The sequence below is a fragment of the Colius striatus genome, chromosome 23 (assembly GCF_028858725.1).
Source record: "Colius striatus isolate bColStr4 chromosome 23, bColStr4.1.hap1, whole genome shotgun sequence".
NCBI lineage: Eukaryota > Metazoa > Chordata > Aves > Coliiformes > Coliidae > Colius > Colius striatus.
This window is the reverse complement of record NC_084781.1, coordinates 6713092-6740634: the sequence shown is the minus strand read 5'-3', so window position 1 is coordinate 6740634 and position 27543 is coordinate 6713092. Positions and strand designations below refer to the sequence as shown.

At 51.3% G+C, this 27543-nt stretch overlaps 1 protein-coding gene across 1 annotated transcript in view; it reads right to left on the bottom strand.

Annotated features, from left to right (window-relative positions):
* Nucleotides 1-1945: 1945 nt before the first annotated feature.
* CADM1 (cell adhesion molecule 1) overlaps nt 1946-27543 on the bottom strand; it is a 140804-nt gene continuing 115206 nt past the window's right edge. Inside the window, exons 8-11 of the mRNA XM_062013917.1 lie at nt 24907-24978; nt 15232-15264; nt 2910-3041; nt 1946-2346 (exon numbers count right to left, since the gene is read on the bottom strand). Of these exons, the coding sequence (XP_061869901.1) occupies nt 2228-2346; nt 2910-3041; nt 15232-15264; nt 24907-24978 (356 nt within the window). The 3' untranslated portion in view covers nt 1946-2227. The remainder of the gene's footprint in view (nt 2347-2909; nt 3042-15231; nt 15265-24906; nt 24979-27543) is intronic.

Sequence of the window (27543 nt, the reverse complement as noted above, 5' to 3'; positions counted from 1 at the left end):
CCCATGGCATTACCTGCTCGGCACTGTCCCGTCTCCGGTGAAGGTCGCGAGGGCCACGGTCTCCGTCAGGGCAGGGGAGGGGACAAAGACTGCAAAATGAGGTGTGGTTTTGTAACATTAATTTGTTTTTTATTAAGAAGACAGATATTTCATAGTACTTCTTTTCCTTTGTAAAAATGGTATACATGAACCGATACAAAATGTGAATGGCAACGGATGGATATGTATTTTCTTACACCGCAACATCTTCCATGGACACCTTAAAAACAGAACTGGCCTAAGGGGAAAAAAACAAAAAGAGGCCGGGTGAATAAAGAACAAGGTTGTTTGTCATCGGCTCCGCGTCCTTCATTTGTAATACTCCTTTAAACAAGGTTGTTCTTTCTTCACGCTTCAAAATCCTAATGATCTAAAGCTGTACAAAGTAATACTCAACAATACATTTCCAACAGTGCACTGTACACTGAAGAAAAAATACATAAACCCATATACAACTAAAATGCGTAACTTCCTGTTGTTTTTAAGCCTGTTTTGTTCTCTTTAACCGTTGTTTTTTATTCTCCTCTGATGCGTGGGGCCGAAATCTCGCGATCTACCTGAGACGGAAAAACACCAATCAAAAAACACATGAACCTGAGACATGTCAACAGCGTAAGTCAAAGTTACATCGGTAACACTGCACTACGGTACACTTCCAAAACAAAGATGGGCTGCTCCAGACCTGGGTGCCAGTCCCGCGACCGGCGACGGGTGAAAATCCCCCCTCCCCCGACACCGGCGCCGCGCTCACCGGCCGCCCGCCCGCCCCGGGGCAGCGGCGCCCGGCGCTCGGGAGGGAGCTGCCCCACCGAAAGCTGCTCAGAGCCGGGGGAAAACGACAACAAAACGGGTATTTCTGTGAGGTTCTTCTGGTGAAAAGAGGCCAGGACAGAACGCTGCTGGAGAACGGACTCGCTCGCTGCTGTCGGGCCATCCCTTTCCCTCCTGTGTTATCATGGGTCTGCCAGAAACAATGATCAAAAGAGGAAAAAACAACCCCAAAACCGCACGGAAACGCCCCCCCGAACCCCTAAAAACAACCCCCTGACCTGATGCTAAGATTAATGCTTCCCTTAAACAAATCCAGAGAGAAAAACCAAAAGCATCGCTCAAAACCCAAGACCTGTCCACCCCCGAAACCTGGGCATCGGCAATTTGGGCCTCGTCTCCTCACCGCGGGCCGCTACGTGTCACGAGTCTGACGGACCGAGAGGCTCCTTCTCACCTATGGCTTTGTAAGTCGGTAGCGCTGTGGCTGCGACGTGGACGCCCACGTGTCGCTCGGCGGGTGGAATGAAAGGCAGTTTAGCTTGGGAGGCCTCGGCCGTGGTGGGCCGGGGAGGGGAGGAAAGGCCTTGCACCCGCCGCCATGGAGGGGAGAGGGCGGCCCGAGGCCCTGCGAGGGCTCTGCCTCCTCTGCAAAGCATCAGGAGGCGGGACAGAGCGGGGGGCGAGGCGGGGGGCTGGAGCAGGAGCCCCCCCTGAGGGCCCCGGCCCCACTCCAGCCTATTCCCTGGCCGTTGCCACTGAAAGCACCCGAGATGCGGAGAGCCACGAACGAGCTGTCGTCGCTTGTCTATCTGAGCCTTGACGACGGATAGAGGGGATGGGAGATGGGCACACTGAACTGCAAACTACGGAATCTAAAACGTGCTGGTTCTCCTCCGATGAGCTCGAGTTCTGAACGGGAAAGGGTGGGGAGGGAAAGGAAAGAGGAACACCTTCAGAGAAAGCCACCTACTCCACGGGGTTCCCAGCAGGCAACTCCCGAAACAAACAGGAAAGGGGAAACGAAGAGCCACAAGAAACCCCAAGGGAACTAACGCACAGAAGCCCCTCTTCTTCCCAGCCTCCCCCCGACCCGAACGAACAGAAATTAAACAAGGCACAGAATCTTCTGCAAATGACTTCACTAAACTAAATCCAAGCTGGACTTGGCCAAAAAAAGAAAACCCAAACGAACCGAGGTGTCGAACAGCAGAGTGTACTTGACGAGGAACATTTTTACACAGCAAATCCCGGACCCTCCCAGCCTCACCACTCTCCACCTACTCGCTTTTTTCTTTAAAGAAAAAAAAAAAGAAGACACAAGCTGGTTGCAACTTCCAATATCACTGTCTCTTGAGCGTTTAAATAGGGCCAGTAGTAACCATCCACGGTTGGACACCTCATAGAAACCAAGGCTGCTCTAGATGAAGTACTCTTTCTTCTCCTCGGAGTTGTTTTGTCCTCCCTCTGCGTTGATGATGGCTGTGTCTGCGTCGGCTGCATCATCTGCTCCTTTGGCTTCGTGAGTGAAGTATGTACCTGCAAGGGAAGCGAGTCTGTGGAACACCAAGATGCCAGGCTGGGGCCTGAAAAAACAATGCCAGCAACAAGCCCAGGCTGATGCTGCCCGGTGTGGGAGCTGCCGGCGCCTGACACTCCCAGGGCTGACCACTCTGCTCACAAACATGTCATGCTCTGCAGAAAAGAAATGAGGTTGCAGCTATTTCCCTCTCTAAAAAGCACACACGTCAGTAAAAGTGCCCTTTATACGCTTTACTTTAAGGAGACAAATCTTCCATTTCCACTTTCTCTCGCTCCTAATGTGCTTTAGGGCTTTCGCCCCCACTCCTCCTCCCTTCCCAACGTTCCTGACTGCCTCAGCTGTGGCTGTAACCAGCTTCCATCAGCTTTTCCACCTGTGCCCTGGTTAACTTTCCATCCTGTCACACAAAGACACATCCAGGGGAACAGACGCACTTCCCACTTCAAAGGGCTTTCAGGTGATGTTGGTGCAGAGCAAGAGGAGGAGTCTCTCACATCAGACGGGACAACGACAAAGCAAAGACAAATGTGCCACATTCATTTTTGGTCTTTTGTCTTACCTTTATGTCTGGCAAAATATCGCCCTAAAATGATGAGCAAGCAGAGCATGGCAAACACGACCACGGCCACGACGCCACCAACCACGGCATGGTCCACGCTCCGAATCGCCCCTTCCTCACCTGCACGAGAATCTGTGGAGATCAGAAGAGGAATAAGAACGTGGGACTTACTACGGTGCACTCTGAAGGGGCTGGCTGCAGCTGCCCTCGGGATGGGAAAAGCCACCCTTGTGCTCTCAGAAGGAAAAGGGGTCAAGCGCATTGCTACCTAGACAGATGAGTTCAGGAACTCTGTCCAGAGCCGAACTGATCTGCGGCTCAACTCGCAAAGTGGTTCCACTATAAGCAGCGGCACTACGACTACGCAGGTGGGAGAGAGCTGGGAGAGGGAGAGATGGAGTCAGCGGTGGGCACACCTTTTGGGGAACTTCCCTGGAGCACTCCCCACAGCTCAGCCTCCCCGAGGGACGGGGAACGCCAGCCCAAGACGGGAGGACTCTCGGTTCTGCAGACACATCGCTAACAAGCACCCTGCCAGAAACGTTTCTAATTCGGGCTGAAAAACCTGCTCGACTGAAACACGACCGACCCAGCACGCTCAACGCGTCTCCAACCATCCTCTCCCCTCTCAACCCTTGCTGCAGGACGCAGACCCCCCGTGTCTGGAGACACAAGGACGTGGGTCTCCCGTCAGCAGCCCGCAGCATTGGCCTGTGCTGCCTCCAACTGCCTGTTCTCACTTACTTAACCCCTGGCCGTGCAATTAGTTGCCTTTCCTAAGCTCCTCTCCCTCAGGACGCCATCTCCCCGGAGAGGAGTGACTGATTTGGCGGGGGAACAGCTCCGGAATGAACCCGGCATGAGCTATGGCCGTGTAGAACCAATGTATGGCAGTGTAAACAGTTTTAATTTAAGGACGCAGCTACATCAACCCTCGCTGCGGTCCTAATGGCACCCCAGATTTATAACGCAGTAAAAAACAATTATTCTACCGTTGATTAATACATTAACATTTTGGAATGGAAGCTAAACCATTGTCTCTCTCTTTTTTTTTTACTGAGTCAAGCGCGACACCTCCATTAAAATGATTTACTGGCCATACCTTACAATTTAAGCTCAGCAGCAACAGAAACGGTAAAAATCTTTTAACTTTACATGATTTGTGAAGTCATATGTGAAGGATTTACCATTTAAATCTTTCACTACAAGAAGCACACGGGCTATAAATCTGCCCTGCATGCAGTTGCCCAGACACCTAAGAGAAATGCATTTTACCAGGAAGACTGAGAGTGCAAATGCAAGTCAATTTTTAAGAAAGATTTATCTCCGTCTCCCTCCACAGAACAGAGCAAATCTCTGAAGCCTCCACCTCTAATAATATTTGAAGTTTATCGATCAAGCGTACAGATCCGTGACAGCTAAAGGTAATGGTGCTCTTTTCAGCTGAAACCTGATACAAAGCTCTCGAGCGGCAGCCCGGGATTTACGCTTTCTATCGATATTTCCAACTCTGCTCCGAGATGAAGGGCTGAGGGACCTGGGTAAATAACTCGTGACTGAGAGCACCATCAAGCGCCTTTTAATTAAAGCAATTTAAGGAAAAAAAACCCCAAACCATCGAGTGTTTGTCTGAGTAACTTCTAAAAGCAGGAGCTCTGGCTCAGGCAGCAGGATATGCCCAGGGCTGAGCCGCGTCAGGGCGACAAAAAGGGACTCTCGAAGCAACTGGAGCTGGCTCAGCCGCTGGAGCAGCTGCTTTGCACGACTCCCACTCCATTTCTTCCTCTTTCTCGTTTTGCTTTTCAAGAACCTTAGCACCCAGTTCCACTCGGCTGCGCTACGCAGGAGACGGCAGCACCCCAGGCCGGGAGGATGGATGTCTTGTTGACATCTGAACAGCTGAGGGGGGATAAACACGCTGAGTTACGGCTCTATCCTGTGCTTCGAGCAGGATTTTGCATCAAGAGGCGTTTTGTCTCAATCAGCGTAAATTAAAGCTGTGGGAAGACAACACCTTGGTGGCTCTTGCTTTGCCTCCCTCCCCTGTGCCATTGTGCCCGGAGCAGGGAGACAGCCTTTCCCCAGCAAGGGCCCTTCGTGTAAAGCGTGGCAAACCCTCCTGCCCACGCAGCTTATTGAGCGTGACAGCGTCTACTGGGATGGGCAGGGACATTTCTCTTAATTATTCCTGTTCAAAAAGGCCTCTGCCAAGTGCCAGCTGCACGTTTGTTCTATCATGTGCGTGGCCCAAAACAGCTCATCCCCGAGCTGTGTGAAAACTGAGAGGCAGCACAGCACCCACCGACATAGAGCCCGCCTCGGATCTTCTCCCCACTGCATCCGTCTGCTCCCCAAAGATAAACTACCGGCCATTCCTAAGAAAAACACACACCTTTGGAGAGTTTTGAGGCCTCTCACCCATGTTGCTTTCTTTTGAAGCGGGAAAGTTAAACACCGAGGTGCCAGGGGAGGCTGGGGGCCACGGTGGCGATGTCAGCAACGCCTGTGGCGCTGAGAATGCCGCTTGCTTGCTCCAAACCTTAAATAAACCTCTCCAGTGATGGATTTCCCTATGCAAGCTCTTCCAGCACCGTACCAGTCCCTTTGCTAGACACCCCTCCCCTTCAACATCTCCTCTCTACCTCCTCCAGCTCCACGTGCTCCCCTGGAGCGACCTGATGGTGCCACGCAGGTGGCCAGCACTTAGGGACACCGCTTCAAGCACATCCACTTGCACAGCATCACCGTGACAGCAGCTGTTTCTGTTTCTGCCACTTGCTGTTTCTCTGGGAACTACAAATACGGTGTCAGGCCTAGGGAGCAAGGAATAACTAGCCAAATTTGTGCCAAGCGAGAGAGATTTGACCTTAGAAACCTGGAACCTGCTTTAAAAAACGCCGTCTCTGACTCACAAAAGCCATCCCTGCCTCCTATCTACGGTTACAACAGAAATCACAACTTTATTACTGAAGAGGGAACGCAGGAGATGGCAGGAACTGACAAAATGCCACATTATTTGCTAATCCTAATATGTTATTCTTCCTTAAGATTTGCTTTTCTCAGCACCAATTCAATTACAGATGCTACAAATCCTTCTGACATTTAATTCCCTCTTGTCAGCCAGCAGTAAATGTATACATGCAGAGCTTTCCCATTAAGGCGTTAATATATATCGGAGCAGGCTGGCCTTTAAATCCAACACTCAGGGCTTTCCTGCCAGGGTTTTGTTTCTGGTTTGAGTGTGGGGTTTTTTTTTTGGGGGGGGGAGCAGGAGGAGGGAGGGAAGGACAGGGATATGGACAACATGCAATGCCTACGGGGCTACTCTGCAGCTACCATGAGCCTCGTTTGGTGGGGAGGTGCTTTCCTGGAGAGAAAAGCACCTTAAAGGGAAACTGCAGCCAGAGCGGTGCCATCTGCTGCCAATCACTGAATACATGTAGGTAAATAAACCCCAGTATCTTATCTTCTGTATAACTGCTGGGGTGGCTGCCCCAGGACCGTGGTGCAGTTGTGAGAGTGATGACCTCACTTTATCCCACGTAGCACTGGGTTTGTCTGCCTGAGATGCAGATCTATGTGCAGGAGCACAGGATCTCAAGGGTTGGAAGGGACCTTGAAAGATCATCCAGTCCCATTCCCAGACTTTGCTGACTCTAAATTCAGATTTTGCTTACTGTTGCAATCGACAAAGAACAGATCAGAGCGCTCGCACGCCAGGGCTGCAGCTTTCCTTTAAACAAGAAGTGCCATCCACTCAAGGGTATGTAGACAGAAAAGGCCTTTTGGGGTGGTTCCTGCTCATCACCACACTGATGGGTCATCCAGGGGGCCAGGACCAAAAAGTCACAGATGTTTTGGCTCCTTCTCCATGGAAGTGCTGCCAACTAACATCTGCACTTTCAACCTGCAGCCTCTCAGCTCAGGGGCAAGGGGGGGCAACTTCCTAAACAAACACATGTATCCATGATCCCGACTCTTGTAGCACTTTCCTAGATGCAAATGTTTATCAAACAGCTTCCCTGGGACTGTCTGGAGTGAAAAGAGCTGGGAGGTTTCAAAAGCAATATGCCAACCTGGATCAAGGCTTACGGCAAGGTTTAGCAGATGCAGGACTTTTCTCCTCCCAGCTACTCAACAAAAAGGTTTCACTCAGTTCTGTCTTAACAAGGTTTAAATATATATGTATGTATATTCTAGCTTCCACTCCTTCCATAAAAGCAGCAGCATCTCAAGATGCAGAGAAAGATTGGGCTGGGCCTGGCTGACCATACTTAGCTGGTATTTAAAACCCCAAGTTTACCCACTCTAAAAGCTTCAGTCCCATCAATCAGGGTCAAACACCTTTTAACTTCAGCACTCACCGTGTTCCCAGGGCAGGTTTGAGGCTCGCCTCGGGGAAGAGAGTGTGTGCCACACAGCCCAGGGCTGAATGTCAAGCTACTGATGTAGGAATCTGGCTCTGTGTGTGTGTGCATGTGTAAGCTTACACACACCAACTCCACCATGGCTACCATGCTGCCCAGGTGTTACTGCAACACCTGCACCGAGGCAGGGAAAAGCAAACCTCAAGCAGCTCCTCTGAAGAATTCCTAAGCTTAGCTATCTTTTCTCCCTCTTGTTGAAGTTAATGAAGTAATAAATATGGGTGCCAACGGCCTGAAGTCACTGGTGTGCTGCTGAAAATCAGGCTGGCCCACTACTCCTCTTTGCTACCGGGTACGAAACGTAACCTGGAGTTAAGGTTTCCCCACTGAATTTGTGGTTCAAGCCTTTTTGCACGTCTTTTGAAAGGACGGAGCAGCACTAGAAGGTGGGGTTGGCAGCAGGTGCTGGTGGGCAGGCCCAGGGAAAGAGCAGGCTGCCCTTCCTTCGGAACCACTGGGAACCCTTTGCCCACCCAGGACGTGGGAGGACAGAAAGCACCTCCTGCGTGTGATGGGATGAGCCTTATTCATTACTGCAGCGCGCCATTAAGCGTGCCACCCCTGCTCTGGTCTATCGATGGGCTGTTAAAGAGTAGCGTTAACCTGTTTGTCGTATTGTAATTGAATTTGGCCTAATTTAAGCCCAGAGAAATTCGAGGAGCTCATCCTTCTTCAATCAATAAGCTCCCCTTCAGTGACCCACTTCGAGGCCGCCTCGGAAAAAAGAACGCGCTCTGTTTTAATAAATCTAATCACTATGACAAGTGCTCAACGTGCCTCTGTGCCAGGAAACGGAGCCCCGCTCACAATCGATAGCAATTGATTCATCAGCCTCCCCCTTGAACAAAGGTGCTAATCAGGTTCTGATTAGTTAATCAAACCCGATGTGAAACCCGCGCGGCTCCTTCTGGATGGTTCCCTGTTTTAACCAGAGCTGCCCCGACACCAGAGCGAAGCAGAAAAGGCCACAGAGCGCCCGAGGGGCCGGGGCTGGGGGTGCAGCCGCCTCTACTGACACCTGCACACCCACGGCCTGGGACGGGAGGAACACGGGAGGGTTGCGAGTGGCCACGGACACACACGGCTCGACCAGGGAAAGCGGGGACAGCTCTGGAAGCTACCTGGGCGGAAGTCAAGGGATGCATTACTTAATTGCACGGTTGGCAGAGCCTCCGTTGAAGCATTTACCGGGACAGGAGCACCTGAAAGGAACAGCACACTGAGCAAACACCGCAGCAGCACCCGCACGGCCCGGGGCAGCCGAGGCACGGGCAGCGGCCCCGGGGCTCCCGACCCAGAGCTCAGCTCCAGCACTCACCTGGGCCCCCAGGGTCTGACAGCCCAAACGGGCCCCATCCGGAGCCGATTTCAGTTTCCCCTGAGTCTGGGCATGGGACAGGGGGCCGAGGGCAGGGATTTGTTGGTAGGAGAGGACAGCCCGGGGCTCTTTTTCTAGCATATTTGCCTCAGTACCATTACCTTTGGGTGAACGTTAAGTCACAAAGAGAACAAGAACCAGAATTTTGACCCTCTTAGGGAAAAAAACCCCACCCCAGTGATCCACAGTCCCAAAGGACGCTGCAGAACACGGGTGTAACAGCGCACAAGGGAGCGAGCCCGCCGGCACAGCTCTGCTCACGCTGCCTCCTGCAAAGCGTGGGGGAAGCTGACTCAGATTTGAGGCTCAGGGAAATGGAAGCAGTGAGCTCTGCGCTGGGGAAAAGGTACCAGGCAGTCAGCACAGCCCCAGATCCCGCATCAGGGACGGAGGCGCTGGAGGGGAAGGCAGGGCTGCTAGCAGACACCCACCTGGAGCAGTTCCTTTAGGGAACCGCTCCCCCTTCTCCTCAACGTTCACCAAAAGGTTTATTTTCCTTGAAAAAAATCACAAACTAAAAAAGCAATGAAGCTTGTCAGAGCAAAACAATTGCTTCCCATCCAAACAGTGGTAACTTTAACGGGCACCTAGTGCTTCTTACCCAGGAGGTCTGGCCCAGGCCTGCAACAACAATCATTAGTACGGATCAGGTGTTAGAATATATACTGAACCATCAACCATTTCCAACCTCTTGGCCAAAGCATACCTATAGTGGCTTACAGGAAGGGGGGCTGTGATCCTGCCCGACCAGGGCTGGTCTCCACTGTGCCCTAGAGCTGGTGGGTAAAACCAGCCTTGCAGAGATGCTCCGAGTGGGGAGCAGAAAAAAACCCCACTGAATTTCTAAAAACACTTGGGAAGACTCTGGTAAAATGTGATCAGAGGTTCAGGCTACGTTTGTACCACTGATATGAGTCTGGAATCAACTGCATCCACTGACGATGCTTTTACTTCTTCATCTGGCTCAGCATTAATTTGCCAGGACTAGCTCTAAGGATGTACTTAGGCAACTTTCAGTCCTGCGTGGGTAAAGAGAGCTTTAAACCGTTTACTTGGCTTCTCCTCCGATAAAGCGATTCCCTCCTTTTTTACCCCCAGTCTGATACTTGTCAGGCAGATTTAGCACCGGCTGCGTTTTTAAGCCGGTTTCACAGGACACAGCAGAGTCGAGTGTTTCCCAAACATAGGGCTTCAACTCAACCCATCTCCAAATCAGGTGTTCAAAAAAGTCCAGAGCCCAGCAGCCGGAAGGCAACGTGCCACGGGAAGCCTGGCCGCCCCGCACGCCTCCCGCCCCGGTCCAAGGCTGCCACGCACAGAAATGGGTGACAAAAACCAAAACAAGGGAGGGAAACCCCAACAGAAAGGAGAGCACATCCAAGCAGCGAGACCCTGCGTGCGTTGGAGCAATGGCAACAGCACAGCAACTATAACAATGCAACATGGCCAAGATGCAGAAATCAGAGTGGAATCGGTATCTACGTGTAGGAGAGCAGCGGTTTACCTACGTACTAGCCCTTACCTGAGAGATCCCCATAGTCCAGCTCCTCTGCCGAATTGGGCAACTGAGTAAAGCCTTACAAGCAAAAACAAACTCATTTTTTCCTCTGCGTTTCTCGAGTGACAAAGTAAAACAGCAGCAGCACACTTAACAACTGAGGAGTCATTTCTTGTGGGGAGAAGAGTGTAAAAGCGTCAGCCACTCGCCACCTTCTGCCGGGTTGGGCAGAGGAACTCGTGTGACAGAATTGCAATCATATCCTTTATTACAGACAGAAACATTCCTCAGTCTACACTGTTGGCACACCAAACATGGAATCAAAACCCACTCATTCATAACAGCATGCAAAGACCCCCAAACTCTTTTAGTCACCACGGGGAGGTGGGGGGGGGGCAATTTCCCAATTTGGCCTAGTTTGGTTTCGGTTCTGTATACACAAAGTAAAACATTCTCCCAATTGACAATTCAACCCCATCCCTTTTTCTGGGTCATGTTGGCAAGCCCGAGCATTGGCCAGTCAGGGACTACCGAGGATCAGCTTTCAGGACTGTTAAGGCGTCTGCACGTGCAGACTGCAGGCTGTAACATTCTGCACAAAAACACCTCACAGGAAAACTCTTTGTTCCATTGTCCCCAATTAGATGAACGTATGGAAAAAGTCTCTGTCCCCAAAGCTGATGAAGCAGTTAAGTGGGACGCTCTGTGACTGCCACAGGCAGCTTAATGCTGGCTGCAAAGCCCTTCTTTTCTGACTGGGGAAATGTTGGGGAGTCCACGGGAGGACAGAGCACCTCTCTGGGCAAACTCCTCAGCACAGGTTACGGGGCAAACCAGTGTCTGGAGGTCACTGGGATCTATTAAATGAAGGGTGGCACAGGGCTGCTACTGAAAGCTGCTCCTTGCAGTAACTTACTCTTGGCTGCTGCTAAAGCAAATGGAGAGCAAAAAGCCTGTTTTGCATGACGGGAGCCCACTGTGGCCAGGCATTGGAGACCTGGCACCAGCAGTTTGCAGACTGTAGAATTTGGTTTCTGGGAGCCCCCCGTTTTCACTCTAACCCCAATTGGGAATCGTAGCTGACCCTCAGGGGCACTGGACATGCAAACCTGGGCTCAGGAGAGAAGCCACTCAACTTTCATCTCACCTTCGCTGCTTCTGTAGAGTCTTTCACTTAAAAGGAACTACATTTTCTCAATAATGAAAAAGGGCAACAGTGCATTTTTCATGAAGAAAAAAAAAACCCCTTTTTTCCAAGGAAATTTAAGAACTCGACAATCCAGTTTCTGCCTGCACCTGGTATCCTTAAAAATGCCACCAAACAGCATTAAAAACCTGTTGAGAGGCACTTTAAGTACGTGGTAAATTACTTCTCATGGTTTTTTTTTTTGCCTCCCTCATTAAACTTTCATATCAGCTATTAAAAGCCCTTTTCTCTTCACTTCTGATCAGAAGGAATTCAAAGTCTCCTGTTAAATAAATGAAAGGTAACTCCTGTCTCGGCGGCCGTTTCCCTGCCGGAGCCTCCCTCTCGGGCGGGCGTCCGACCCGCCTGTTTACAGATGTCTATCGACACAGCGGTGCTTTGTGCCGCCTTCCTGAGCTACCTCCAGCTTTTAAAAGGAAGAGGCAATTTCTCTTTTGTAATCCAGCGGTAAATAACCAATTAGGGATTCTGTTTTATGCCGCGGCACTGCACAGAAATCTTTTAACATGTGCAGAGAGCTGTGTGATGTTTTATTCAATCGCCCCAAAGGACTGGATCTGTAAAATATATTTAGGAGTGTATTTACTATTAGTTGCACTTTTAAGTAGGGCATTTTCAACAGGAGAAAAAGGCAGCTGGATGGGCAGAGCCGCTGGATAACGTTGATGTGGAGAGTACAGCGGGCACAGCCAAGCTCTCAGCTCCAGATGGGGACTGAGCACTCCCAGGAAGAGCGATGAGAGCTTAACACAGCAGCCTTCAACGTTCCTGCAGGCAACCCTGCTAAGGCTGCAATTAAAAACATCAAATGGGCTTTCAGGGAAGAACTCCCAGCTTAGGAAACAATTTACCTGATATCTTATGGGCAAGGTACTTGTCCCTCTTCGTTCACGACTGGGATGTTTTCCTTATTTTAACCTTCGCTCCAGACTTCCTGCTTTGGCAACTTCAGAAGAGACTTGGATTTTTTCACCCTACCTTTTCCCGAGGAGGAGCACAAATTCTGCCCGTGCTGAGGCAGCAGCACCTTGTTCCTGCCTCGCTGGGAGAGCTGAAAAGCAGCTCCGAGCGTTCCCCAGCGCTGAGCAGACGTAAGGACACGGGGCGGCTGCCCTGAGAGCAGCGCAGGAAGCATAACCTGTCGTGATGGGCATTGCCTGTGGTCTTCAAAAATCATCTGGGGATTCAGGCTCTTTGCTTGCATTGGGGTGGGGTCAAAATCCGGGACAAAGTGGCAAAGTTTGAGCCACCGCTTTTGCTGTAGCAAAAGGCCATCATGTATCAGGTCATGGCTGCTTGTACATGTGCAGGGGCAAAACGTGAGCCGGGGGTCTCACCTGAAGGGCTCCTCCGAGGGCAGCAGCCCCACAATGCTTGTGCTCCCCGGGAGAGAAACTGAGAACTTGCAGGGTGATTTTGAGGGGGAGAGGGGCAGGAGCAGAGAATAGAAAGGGTATGGCAGAAAAAAGTGCTTTCTTTCCGGCTGGAGCGGTGCAGACGCTCCGAGGTGTTCCTCTCCTGGCCCCACTAAGGTCTGCCTGCACCTCAGCTGCAAATCGGCAAGGGGCCTGCGACCTCAGCCCCGCTGGCACCCTGACACAGGGAAGGGCAAAACGAGAGGGAAGGAGGGCTTAAGCTCGGTAAACCCGGCTTAGCGCAGTGCAGCAGAAGCACAAGCCTTCCTGCCGGCCATGACCATGCTGTTATTGGAGTTCTGGCAATGAACAGTGCAGAGAAAGGAGAAAGCGCATCAGAAAATTTACAGTTAAGCTCTCATTTGTTCAACAGAAGAGTTAACAACGTTCGTGCTTTGAGTCACTCATGCATCGCTGCCGTCAACTCCGTTCCAGGAGGAAACAGGAATGGCAGGGGCTTTGCTGCCGCCTTTACATGCACACACACACAGGACTCCTTCCCCCCCAGTCCTCTAGGATACACTCCAAAACATCAAATGACTCGCAAATCCTTTCCCCGATGGAAGGATTGTGCTGGTTCCACACTAGCCTTACATTTCATTTTCTTTGCTACCAATCTCTTTGCTTGAATTCTTTTGGGTTTTGCTTTGGGTTTGGTTTTTCATTTGTTTTAGTTTTTTTGTTTCCCATCCTCCAATTCATTTAAAAATCGTTTTTGGAGAAAATCCATTTGGCTGTGTAGTTTCATGCCCATGCATCGCTTGTCATTCACAGACATGCTCACTCCCGTCGGACATCGCTCAGAACAAATGGCCAACGTACAGAAAACACCTGGTATATACTCCATACACACTCCAGCAACACAAGCTTGGAAAGAAAGCCCAGAGTCTTCACGGGAAAAGCAGCCCGGGAGGGCAAGCGCAGGGGGGTTCGGCACGGATCGGCGGGTTTTTAAGGCAGGAAAGTTTGCGGCAGTTCAACTGGGGGATCACTTGTCATTTCAGGTGGCAGCCCTTCCTCCGGGGTGCAAACACTCAAGGGGAGGCCCTCAGGTAAAAACCTGCCTTTTGTGGCTTTCTCCAGTACAGGTTAAAATGATGAAAGCCACGGGGAACGTGTGAAAGAAACGGGCAGGGCCTGTGCTGGGGCCTTGTCGCTCGGCCTCCTGAGCCGTGGTGCTGGGCCACTCTGATCTAGAGACTGGCACAAAAAGGCTCGCTGGGACCTCTGGAGAAGCTGGTCAGGACATCACAGAATCTCAAGGGCTGGAAGGGACCTCGAAAGCTCATCCAGTGCAACACCCCTGCCAGAGCAGGGCCACCTAGAGTAGGTCACACAGGAACTCGTCCAGGTGGGTTTGGAATGTCTCCAGAGATGGAGACTCCACAGCCCATCTGGGCAGCCCCAAAATCAGGGACCAACATCTAAACCTGCTCATTTCTAGGGCTGCCCAAGAGACACAAACAAAAATGGTCCCCTTTTCGGATGCTGCAGCCACTGCTCTGTCTGAACACAATGACCTTCCCTGTGCAAGCTCTAGGCTTCCAATTCGTACGCCAGGTGGGAACATGGACGTGAACTGCACGTCCCTCCACTTGATACGGGGCAGATGCTTAAGGAGAAGGCAGGAAAAAGGGATCGTTCTGCCTTATGGATTTCTGTCAATAAAACAGTCGATTCGTCAAGAGTTTAAAAAAAATACTAAACCAGCAAGCTCAACTGTGGATTAGCCTTAATTCAAATTGTCAGAGGCTTCTTGGCTCTTTAGATGAAAAGCAAACTCGTGCCAAAAAAAAGCCACATGCTCAACGTCCAGCCTGAAGCGACTAGTTAGGCTCGCCTGGAAAGTGCAGGAAGCTAAGGGAGCTGTCAAGCTGCTGGCCAGGCTGCCTCAAGCAGACAAGGAGGGAGACTTTGCTAGACTCCTACGCTGACAGGGGAGAGCTGCCGCTTGTTTTCCAGCCCTTCTCCTCCTCGCTCCTCCCCGGCAGCCACATGTGGGGCCTACCAATGTCACATGGAGAGGAAACACTCGAGGTTCCGAGCGCCTCGTGACAGAAATGTGCTCTGAGCTCCTACTTTCAGTCAGGATGAGCAGAGGGCCCCTTGCTGCCTTGGCACCGCTCGTCCACGTGAGCCATTTCCCTGGGGCTTGTGGGGGGATCTCGCCGCTCGCCCGGCACACCGACAGCCGGCTGGCCGAGCTCACAACAGAAATGACAAGACCAGACAAGACTTTCCAGCCTTAAAAACTATGTTGTATTTATGAGATTGGTCCACCTGAAACACGGTTTTCCCTTGAAGACTACGTTTCCCTTTTTGGGTCCCCCTTCCCAGGCTTGTCTTGCCACTCAGTGGTGCTGAGAAATAAGATAAAAACAGGAACGTGATACCAACCGTGAATTGCCGGTTCTGTCGTCGCCGTTGTGTCTACACACGGGAACAGAGGATTGGAGGAAGGGAAGAAACAGGAGGAACAGCATGCAAAAAAAGGGAAAATGGAAAAAATGGAACAGATAATATATGAGCAAGCTTTCAAAGAACATTGCGTGACAAGCAATAATAAAATGAAAGGCAAAAAGCATTTGAAGTGAGTTGCACTGTTTAGAAGACATGCCTCCAAGTTCAAAAGCTAGGAGCCTGAGGAAAACAGTAAATTTGTCTCTTTTTCCAGGACCTTGCCAAAACAATTACTGGTGGTTGCAAAGTCAGGGGAACGGGAAATGGGGGGAGAACACCGACACCAACGCTTTAAGTTGGTAGGGACCAAAACAGAAGCTCAAGGCCAGGACAGAGAGGTGACACTTGGAATAAAACAGCTGTAATGCATTCAAACATTGCCTTCACCGAAGCGCTGCAGCCCGGGGCCTGACCCGCTCCTACCTCTTCTCCTCCTCTGTCTCTCGCAGGAAACCTCCCCGCAGGTCGGAATGGGGCATGTCCTCTGCACCCAGGACGTTTTGGAGGTGGCAAGCAAAGGCTAAAGCCAAGAGACTGCTGGGAATCTCACCTCTGGTAGTGAGGTGGGAGAGGGCCTCATCCTTGGCCACGCTGAGCCATGCATCTGCAAGATGCTCCTTTCAGCCTAACAACTGGTGTGCTACAGCTGCCAAACGCAGGCAGACATTACCAGTCCCTCGACTGCAATGGGTATCTGGTGAACAGGCATCAGCAATTAAAGGATATCAGAGTTTTGTGGCCTTTGCCCTGAGGCTGCCTGTACTCCAGACACATTGCAGGGCACTGGAACTTTCCTGGGGGTTACTGCCTCAGTCACCAACAGAGAAATGCCTCATCTCCTCACACCTTTGCAGCAGGTCACTTTGAAGACTGACCCAATTCTGAAGGCTTTTCCTGACACTGCCCTACGCTACTCCGTCTACAATAGGTCTAAATCATCTTACTATCTGACTGGCTTGCTTTCTTACTGAAGCTCACTTCTCACCAGGTTCTAGGTGATGCTGGTGGTTTTGGTGGGGTGGCTCCTCACGACATCACCATGGCTGCGTGTCCCTGCTGACCCCCCGGGCCCCACACAGTCACCCTAGGTTCGGTGCAGGCAACGTTTCAAGGACTGAAGCCGTGCAGGCGCTCTGCCACATCTGTCTGCACGCTGGCCTGGAGCTTCGGGTTTGGAGCAACGACAAGACAACTCACATTGGCGTTTCCCCTCATCAACGTGCGTGGAGAGCCCCGGGACGGGCCGTGCTCCTGCACGTTCAGAGGCAGCAGTGGAAAAAGCGGGACCCGTTCCTCTGCAATTTAGCTGAGGACAACCCAGGTCTGAATTTCTGAAGCACCAGTGGAGACAAGAATCATACAAGGAATACACAATACTTACAGAGACAAGGTCTACATGCTTTAATTACGGAAGCAAAACAAATAAACCCTGAGCAATTTAACCAACTGCACCGAGATTTGCATCACAGGTTACCAAGCCGTCATTAGCCTGTTTCCACTGCCAACACAGACCGTTCTCGTCTTGGCAATCCAATCTAACACATGCTCAAAGACACTGGCGCTTGTTCTCCTGCCGGGAGCTCTTGGGGGAGGCCGCAAGGGAAAGCCTTCCTTCCGAGGCCGGGAGGGGAACAAGAGCGGGGCTTTGGGGTAGTGATCCCCGACCGGTGCCTCGCTTCAACCAAGCAAATGGTGAAGGGGAAAATGGTGGTGAGGGTTGAGGGGGAGGGTGGGGGGAAAGCTGTCGTTTAGAAAGGGCTGTAAAACTGAGTATTCATTCCTGAGAGAGCATCGTGGCATCTATAAATAGCCTCAATTTACTGTCTTCCTGAAACAAAGAGAGTTACGTCAGCTTTTTACGCTAAATAGAGAAGATGCCGAAAGCAAACTTGTATTGACGTGCTGGAAGAGATATTAGTCAAGGAACAGTGCAAACTGGACAGTGCATCTCGCTTCCCCGTCTGGGGACAGAGACCAACAGGTTACAAAAAAAAACCAACGTTCTCAAGCGGTTGTAAGTGCGAACAAATATCCAAGTCAAACAACATGTTGGCTGCAGCTGGAATGACAAAGTTATGATTAGCAAATGGGTTGGATGGTTGCAATAGGAAACACAGACCGGTTAAAAGCTTAGAAGGGAGCTGTTCCTGGAAGTCCTTTCTGGATCTCAGAGAGGCCTTTGAGAAGAAGGGTTGGACACCCATGGGGAGGAACGACGTCGTGTTAGAGCGGAGCGGAGGGTGCCCCCGGCCCGGGCTCGTTACTACAACACTTGTGTGGCGGAGGAGAGAAAAATCGTCACCGTGGCTACGGCGGGACGGGCAGAGCCGCGTGTGAACCCGCGCGTGTGCCGAAGCTGGTCCGGCTCCCGTTGCCAGCAGCGCCCCAGCCCTGCCACGCTGCTGCTCACACCACCCAGCACCCGCAGGCTGACTGTCCAACTGTAACCGTGCTCCCCTGACCTGCAGGTACCTGACACCGACTTCCACAGCCAACAACAGCCGCCCTTCCCGACCAAACCCGCGGCGCCCCACACATGAGGCTTCTGCACCACCTCCTAGAAGGAAAATCGCCTCTTCTCCTCACAAATAGACCAACAACAAGGTCCCTGACGTGCTTCTGACTTGACTAAGGTGGAAGGAAGCCGATGAAAGGCTCTGCCGTCACCAAAAAGCGCCGTTCTGGTCCTGAGCCACAGGTGTGAGGAGCAGTCACACAGTCACCGAATAGCTTGGGCTGGAAGGGACCTTAAAGATCACCTCTTCACATGAAGCTGACTGTTATGATAAGCTGGTGCTGAAAAAGGGTTGTTCTGCAAGGTGTGGCAAAGCAGTGCATGGAGACAGCACACAGATGAAGAGGCACAATGTGGTACTTCCCACCTTAAGATTCAGGCTTCTCTTCCTGACTGATCAGGGAGAACAACATTTGCTGTGCTGAGGGGGGAAGTAAAATAATGCGAGAGTCTTTCAAAGTCTACATAAACTCACCGGAGGAACGGTTTGTAACTGAAGAAAGTACCCAAGAAAGGAACCACTGGCCTCTATAAAGCAACACATTGTGATTTCCTTTTAGCGTTGGTCATAAGAAGAGAGTTCAGCGCTGCCAGCTCTCGAATTAAGGCACTAACAGACATCATCTTGTGATACAGATGGTGTTATCTGCCAAGCTAAGAAAACTCGGACGGCTCCCAAGTATTTGGCATTCACCACTTCATTAGGCAGCTACACGAGCGTGCACACAGACACACACACACGTATACACACATACTTAGGAAAGCACTGCGTGGAGGCATCTGGACAACGCTTCCTTCGGTGACGAGCCCTGCTGCCGAGCCTCCTCGCTCTTTCAAATGGATTCTCTCCAACTTCAAGCTGTTTGCCGAGTATGACAGACTGGGCCCTTTAAGCTCGCCTGTAATTAGTCCACAGTCTCAAACAGAACGAGCACGGTGGAGGAATATTAAAAACCCAGCAGCAAAATTAAACCCACGGACTTTGAACGCTGGAGCTGCAGCCTTACAGCAGCACACGACACACAGGAGCCTGGGAACACACGGCTGTTGTGGAGACAAACACAACAGCACGTCAGCAGAACAGCAAAATCCTCCTTCCACAAACAATGCAAAGGGGGGTTCATAAGTACAGGCATCCATGCAGCGTGTGGCTGTGACAATCGCTTTCTGAACCGAAAACAAAAGCCAATCTGATCGCTGACTTGTGGAGCTCTGATTCCCCCCTGATTTTCCAGGCTGCTTCACAAGTACTGAGCAGAGACAGCACCAATTCCCTCACGTTGCTGCTTTCACAGCAGCCTCGGGGACCAGCCTGCAGTACTACCAGCAGCCTTTCTGCTTTCTTGCAGGTCCTTAAGGCCGGTAAAACCCCCTGAACAAACACCTGTGGGACATGAGCAGAGACTCTGCCTTTTGCTTAAATCGCCAAAGAGTGGTCTGAGGAGCAAAGGGGCTCCAGAAACCCATTAAGTGTGAAAGCACAGCAATGCTCTCCCTCACTGAGCACTCGGGGAAGGGTGTAGGAGGAGGCACTTTGCAGGGTGATGCTCCGCAACGGCAGCAAAAGCACCCAGGAGATAATTTGCCCACCAGATGTTCCACAGAAGTAATCACAATCTGTACTGTGGCTCTGGATTCGCCCCTGCATGGTCTCCATAAAGATCTGCAAGGTCTTTGGGTTTGTTTCACAGACCCTGCATGAGCCCTGGCCTCCCGAGAGGGCACAGCTCCTCTGCCCTCACTCCTGAACACACAAGCTTCCTGCCCAGCCAAACGTTGGCTTTTGCACTGCTCAGGCTGTGCCACTGCCAGTAAGTCCAGAAGTGACAGTGCCGTGGCTGCTGCTAACTGGACACGGTACTAAAAGAGTGATTTTCATTTCATTTTCTGTAACAGGGCTGTCAGCTACTGTCTCTTCCTTTATTCCCTTTAATGCGGTCACATCCTGGATGAAAATGTCAGAAGAGTGAGGTATCATCTTTAAATTAACTTGACATTTTCCCAGGGACACGCAGGAGCTCCAACGGAAAGCACAAGTTAAATAATAAATGAATTGGGGGAACAAATCGCGGGGCCAAGTCCCCGCACAGCAGCACCGAGCACCTGGGCACACTGCGAGCTGGCAGCAGAGCACCTGCCCGTCTCCCTCTCTGTTGCCTGGGCATCCCTGAAGAAAAGAGCCTGGACGGGGGGCTGGAGCCCACCACCACCACCCACCATGCTGGATTTCACTGGGGTGCTTGTCCCAGTTCAGATTTGCTCCCCCGTGGGCACCAGCAGCTGCGGCGCACAGGAGCAGCTGAACCTGGTGAGATGCAAAGCCGGCTCATGTGCACTTGAGTAATCCCCACGCTGCCTCTTTGCCTCCCACTAACCCGCTGCAAGGTAATTTGAGCAGAGAAGCACTGTTATTGCATTCTCCCTGCCCACCTGTTTGGATTAGTGTTGGAAAAAACCTCGTGCAACTGCAGCCTTTCGCACAACCAGCCATAATCAGAACAGACTAAACCTCTACTGAGGAGAACATCACCATCCTCCTCCTCCCGAGGAAGCTTTCTGCTGTGTGAACTCAGGCTTTGAAAACGTGCTACACTATGTCTTCTCGGAGACTTCACATTTCCACACATTCCTTCTTAGGGAGCTAAGATGACCCAAAAAGGTGGTTTTGAACAGAGTGCCCAGAGCTGGAACCTCACCAGCCTTTGCCCAGCAGCCCTCTGCCCTCACCCAGTACAGTGGCCCACGGCCACGTGGGCAAAAAGAAAGCTCAGCTACTACTCAGCCCCGGTTGAGATGCCATATTCAGACTCAGCTCCTGCTTCAGAGTTCATCAGCTTCCAAACATCTCCAAGTCCAACAGAACTCGCTTGCTCCTGCTGATACAGATCCCCAGCCTCAAGAATGACAAGAGTGTGTGTGCCCACAGCACAGGCTTGGTGCTTTCCACTGAGCTCACTGAGGACACTCGAGCACCTCCAGGAAATCCTGAGCTAGAGCCACTGTCTGCAGCGTTTCAACCCCCTGAACACATACATACACACACACACAAACACACACCTGCTGATGTACGCTCCAAGGGATCAAAGCGGTTTAAAATATGGCCTAAAAGGGCACGAGGAGAGGCCATTCGTAGTGGAAGCCGCCAGCTTGCCGTTCACACTGCTGCAAGAGGGACAGCGGGGGTTTATAGGACCAGCAGCACGCGCCGCACGGCTCGCAACACCGGCGACGTGTGTGGCACCCCCAGGTCTGCACTGCAACCGCTGCCAAGGCACCTGCGTGATCCATCTGTGGAGAAACTGTGATAAATGCAAATCTGCGTGTACAAATGATGCTGCAGATCCCAGGGCGAGGAGGTGGATGGGAGAAGCAGGACCAGAAGGCAGCAGAGCGATGCTTGGAAAGGTGGGCTGCAGCGCCCTGCTCTGCCCTGCGCCTGAAGGCGAGGGCTTGGCTGTTGGTGAGGAACCTTTATCTCCCAGGAAACAACAGCTGTCCAAAACCAGCGTTTCAAGGAACGACTCTAGAGGTAATTCAAACGATGCAGTTTGCTCTGCTGTATCATATTGTACATCTTAATGAACAAAGCCACAAGGACAACTTGAACTGATAAAAAAGGGCTGGCCGGTGATAACGCCCGAGACGCCAAAGGACGGCTGGAATATCAATGCAGCTGGAGGGCACACGAGAGAGATCAGGCTGTCACGCAGGAAATCTTTTCAAGCACCTACACCGAAGCAAAGCGACGGTGACAGAGGAAACGCGTTAAAGGTCGTGCTGTTTCGGAAGCTTCACTGCCACTCAGCTTCTCCTTCTCCTGGAAAAAAGCAGCAGGTTGGCCTTTCAGAGACCTTCCCAAAACCTCCCAGCCCTAACACACAGGATCACTGGCCCTCAAGGGCTGGAAAGGACCTCGAAAGATCACCCAAGTCTAACTTGGTTGGCTTGGAGCATGAGTCCACAGCAGCAGCCATACAGCTTCTGGATGTGTCAAGCAAGGGAGGCTGATACAGAGACTGGAGGCAGGGGCTTGGGGAGGGACTGGGGGTCGGTGGGGAGCAGCGTCTGTCACCACTCAAAGCAAAACTCTTTGGGACAGGATTGCACTTCCATGCCACTCTGGAACACACTTGCAACAGAAATATTGCATGTAAGCAAGCAAAAAAAGGTGTGCTGTTGGAACCTGCACAACAGGAGTAACTCACTGTGCCCTTACTGCAGCCCTCTGCAATCATTCTGGTGGGCAGAACACAAACCCCAAACAAGCCATCTCCAACAGCACAAAAAGGCCACTTCCAAGAATGCAGTTTTGTAGGGGCAGCTGCTAGAGGTAACAGCACACCTACAACCCTGCCCTGGACACGGGAACAGCTTCAGGGCAGGCTGGTCTCTCTCCCTTTTTTAATTACAGCAAGATAACTGTTTTACGGAATCACTCTCTTGGCCTCAGGGGACATGAACTGGACCAGTATCACACAAGAAAGAGGAGGGGGAAAAGGCAAAATGAAATAGATGTCAAGCCACCTTCCTCCTAAGGAATGGTTTTCAGCCTGGGTGGGTGGCAGACGACTCGCGCCCAGCAGAGACAAGGAACACCCTGTCTGCTCCCGAAGCACTTGTGTCGCACCACGGGAGCGTTTTGGTGCTGACGGGAATTAAGGTATCAATTGTCTCTTGAGGCTTTAAAAAGTGTTTCAACACTACTATGCTATGTAATTCCCGAGATTATGTTAATTTGACCTGATTTTCTTTTCCCCCCAGCTACAGAAATCTCTTAACTATTTGAAGAGTGGAAGTTTCTGCAGCTTGCGCAGCCTGGTTGCCGGCTTTAAGACGTGCACATGCACATCTCTGGACGAAAAAGGAAGGTGAAGCGGCTCTCTCTGGGAAAAGCACATTAAATCTGTGGGCAGAAGACGTGAAGACACGCATCAAGAAGACTCAGCGATGGATCGGTGTCAGGGGAGAACACACAAATTTCTCTTATCAGCACTGACTAATCTCCTTCCTACATACCACGAGCAGCAACTGCTGGAATCAGCCAACAATATTACATTTTCATTACATTTCCAGCCTCTTCAGCAGTTCAAAGCCACTACAGAAAAGCATGAAGGAGGTGATGGAGACCTGCAGGGGTTTTGCCACCAGGATGCTGGCAAGCTTTGTGTTTTAGATCCTCCATCGTTGCAAACGAAGGGGACAGGAAAATACAGGGTGGCCACATGCTCCTGACCCCAAGGTAGCTCTGCTGGGCTGATCAAAAAGCAGCTCCTGGGTATCACCGACTCATAGTGAGGCAGAAAACCCACTGGGGCCGATACCAAACCTGGGCAACACCACAGCAGTAGCCAAAGTTACACCTGAAACGGGCTCAGACAGGAGCCGTGGCAACAGCCACTTCTCACCTCAAGAACCACCTACCTGCCCCTCACTATTTTTGACAGGAAAATGCTACAGAAGTGCTGCAGAGGGGAGCCCAGAAGCCACTGAAAACCCACAGGAGGAAGAGCAAACCACAATCCTGCTATTGAGGATGCACAGTCACGGTTCAGAGCCCACAGAGGCAGGCAAGGACAGCGTGTGCTCTGGGGGCCAGTCCCAAAGTGACAGGCTGGTAAGAATCCAGTTGTTGGGAAAAGGACAGTCATTAACGTTTGCAGGAACTGACACAGAGTCAAACAGGGTCACAATCACCACGATAAATTCTTCCTTTTGGCCTTCCCAAGCTCACCAAAAGCATTATCAAATGACCGTAAACCAACTCAAAAGCCGTGTGCACGTCCACCTCCACCGACACACACGGTTTCTCTGCAGACGGCTCTTAAGAGCTTTGAGACCTACTGCGAAACGAAAGCTGGTTAAGAAATCAAAGACAGAGTTGAAACAAAGCGAGCCCATCTCAAAACGGGCAAGCGTGGAGCGTCTCAAGCAGCCACACCTGGGTGCCTGGAGCTGGGCTGTTACTGATAACCACCTGGAAGAGGAAGACAGAGAATGGCAAGGTGTGGACAACATGATGGCAGGCAGCGCGCAGTAAGGCACGTCGCAGGAACGGCTTCGATCGCTCATCCATGCCACGGAGTCTGAGTGGGTTGCAAAAAGAAACCTCAGAAGGAAAGAAGCCACAGAACACCCTGAGCGGGACAGTCAGAGTCAGCTGAGCAGCGTCATAAAAGCAAATAAAACGTGAAGGCATTTACACAGGGGATGGTTTACAGCGACAATAAACGTTATGCCATTAGCTATCCAACGGTCCGTTCTCACCTTCCGTTTGTCACCTCTACCTCGAGAAAAAACCCCCAACGGCAAAGCAAGCAGAAGCAAAAGCAGCAGTTGGAATAGAAAGGATCACAACGATGACAATGCAAATGATTACAAACAGACCAGGAAAGCTTTCCTGAGGAGCGGAGGAGTCGGGTCTAGCGAGGGAGTGACGGGTGTGTGTAAAACAGAGAGCTGGCCGGTTGGTTTCTGTTCCCCCATTCTCACAAGACAATGCTCAAAGCCATCTCCTCAAAAAGGCTCCTACAGACAGGGCTCGACCCGACAAAAGAAACCAGGAGTGGTGGGATTGACTGAGAGAGTGTGGGAGAGGGCTTACCACGGACAGACCTGACACCTAGGCCTGGGAAAGAGCAGCTCGAGTCACACGAGGGGAGAATCGAGTTACCGAACACCAAACTCCCTGCTCCCAAGCGTAAATCGCTCAGCACCTGATTCTGAAGGGCGGGGGGGCTGAGGCTGAAACAACCACCCTTGTTAAATGAGCTCTGAGGCCGTTCGTACTCTTTTATACGGTTTGAAAGCACCCAACGTTGCCCACCATTAATGGCCTTGTCTGGAACGGCACCTCCGTGTCTCACAAACACCTGCAGCAAGGACTCTCCAGCTCGTCGGACCGGGGCTCGTGCTGTAACGTGTTCCAGGAAAACAAAAGTACAGAAGGCAAGTAGTAAGTCTGTTGTTTGTTTTGTTTGTTTTTTGTTTGTTTGGGTTTTATGGGTTTTTTTTCCCCAGGCTTCACGCTCTGCTTATATACATAAAAAAAAGACAATAAAACATTCAGGACATTTCCAATGGTTATGAAGGTACCATACCTGTGATGGTGGTAGGGATGGTGGTGGTAGTGGTGGTGGTTGTTGTGGGAGGAGGGATAGTTGTGGGGGGATCTGGATAAAATATAAAAAGGAAAAAAATAATAATAATAAAAAAGCAAATTAAGGAGAAAAAAAAAACCAAAGCAGAACACAACAGCGGTCAATCGTGATCAGAGAGAAACAAGGACGCTAAGAAGCGGCACAGCACGGCTGCAGGAGGCCCTTCCTCCGCCCTCGCCAGCCCCAGCCGGCTCTGGGGACAGTGGGCCAGGTCCTGAGCAGCCGGGCTCGGCCTCCAGCTGCAGAACCTGGCCCCAAAACTCTCCCCGGGGGGGTTTTATTTTGCCTTCTACAGTGCTAACAAAAATAACAACAATAAAAGGTAAACAAACAAAACCCAGCAGAAATTAGTCAATGGGAGAGAGCGAAATGGGATGGGAGAGGCATAAGAAAAATAAACTGCACGCTTCTCACAACAAAAACAACAGTTCAACGTGTACAAAGAGAGACACAGCGGTGCTTTGCTGGCTTTCTACGGCTAACGTTTGAAAACGCAGGGGGGAGGTTTGTGTGAGGGGCCCTGCTGCGCTTCACACGCCGAGCACACGGACGCATCTCCCTCTCTTCCCGGGGCCCTTCGCTTCCCTGCTCTTCCTCCTCGCGTAGTACGTGTCAGTAAGATGTGACAAACTACCTCAAGGAGAGCAATAAATGCAAAGAAACAAGGACATGGCTGCTGAGTATCAAAGCGTGGAGGATTTCAGCAAGATCTTTCAATAAAAGAGTCACTATTGCTCTGACAGTTCCATTCCTGCTGCTGGGGCCCCGTTAACGAGGGGCACGGACACGTTCCCCTCTGCCACCTGACAACCCCTTCTCAGACTGACCCCTAAAACGCTGCCGCTCCTCCCGGCGTGTATGGGGCAGGAGAAGGTAGATGTGAGGAGATGTAAAGAAAAACACGTGTCTCGATGCCCAGATGATCAAACTGCATGCGCTAAGTAGCCGGGAAGACTTTGAACTACGGGTTCATTCGGTAATAATAGAGCATGAAACGTTCCACGGGCTTTTGATTTTAGGTTTCCTCTATAGCATGTCAACTCTTCATCACTAACCCATCTGCCACTCTTTTATCTCCAGGCCAGCTCCCTCACATCCCCTAACTAAGCCGTCTGAACTTGAATTACACTCTGCACCCGTGCTAGGCTCCGGACAACTTCCCGCACGTTGGGTAACATTACCTGGGACTTTGCTTCGCTGTGGGGTTTATTCCTTTACTCTTTAGGGTTAGAGTCTAAGCAGTGACTGCCCTTTCCCTCCATCTGAGGCCTTATCAACCCTGCACTTAATGATTGTCTCTGTAAGAGCCACTGGAGACCAGATAGCTGAAGAGCAGCAGAATCAAGGCAAGAAAGTCCCTGGCCTCTCACCAAATGGCACAGGGGAGATGCTATGAAGGGAAAACCCCCAACAGACTGCGTGCCAACTGTGCTGGAAGCTTCCAGCACATGTGTCTGTCAGCTCCCACAGGCAGTAGGTTTTAAAACAAACCCTTTCAGTGCGTGTCCATGTGCTGAGCCATCCTTGTACCCCATGTGCAGCAGAGCAAGGTGTGTTAAGAGCAGCAGTTATTTTGCGAGCCCTGGCTGCTGGAAGCCCTTTGCACATAAAGCCCATTTAACTGCAATGCATCCCTTGGTACAGGGGCTACACCAGCCCTGCCTCTCGTGGAGGTGTGCAGGCCATAGCCCCACTGGCAGCGAGGCACATGCTCCCACCAGCTTCACACACTGGGCTCCTGTAATATTTGCTGTACTGGAGCAGGGAAAGGTGCTGTGGGGTGGACAGGTAAATGCTCTGCACTGAGGCATGGGGTGAGCCCAGCATGCTCCATGCACGCAGTAGAACTGCCCTTTCGTGCCAGCTCGAGTTGGCGATGACCACAGCCTGAGCACCTCCTCCACACCAGCAGGTCTAGAATCTCTCAAATTCAGGGTGAAAAGGCTGTGCCTTTGAGTGATGGATGCTAGTGGGATGTTCCCAAACATGCAGAAGCTGAACGTGACGGGATGAAAACCCACTGCAAGCTTGTGCCAGACCACGAGAAGCCCTCCCCTTCATGGCCAAAACATCTGCTGGATGCCTCAACTATTGAGTGCACAGGTTTACAGCCCCTGAGAATCCACATCTCCTTTAAAGCAGCACTCAGGTCTCCCCCTCTGGATTTAATCCTGGCGGTGAGCAACACTGAGGACATCCCGTGCAGTCTAGTTCTCATCCACATTTAACATATAGAACAATTAACACGTGCCACAGTTTCTATGAGCTCCTGATCCCGAGTCACTGACCTCACTGAGGGTTCACCTGGCACTCACTTGGGCCCCAAAGCTACATCAAACTACACAAGGAATGAAACCACCTCATCTGCAACAGCTTTATGGCACGGGCTTCCTATCAGCTCACAGGGCACTGCCTGGGTCCTACCTCAGTGGTTCCATTCTCCACAACATAAGCTGATCCTTTGAACAGTGATGGAACAGAAGCTTGGTTTTCTTTATACCGTAAGCACACAGACTATTCCACCATAAATGCCTGTCTGACTTGATTTTGTGAAGTGGAAACCACCCATACGGTGTG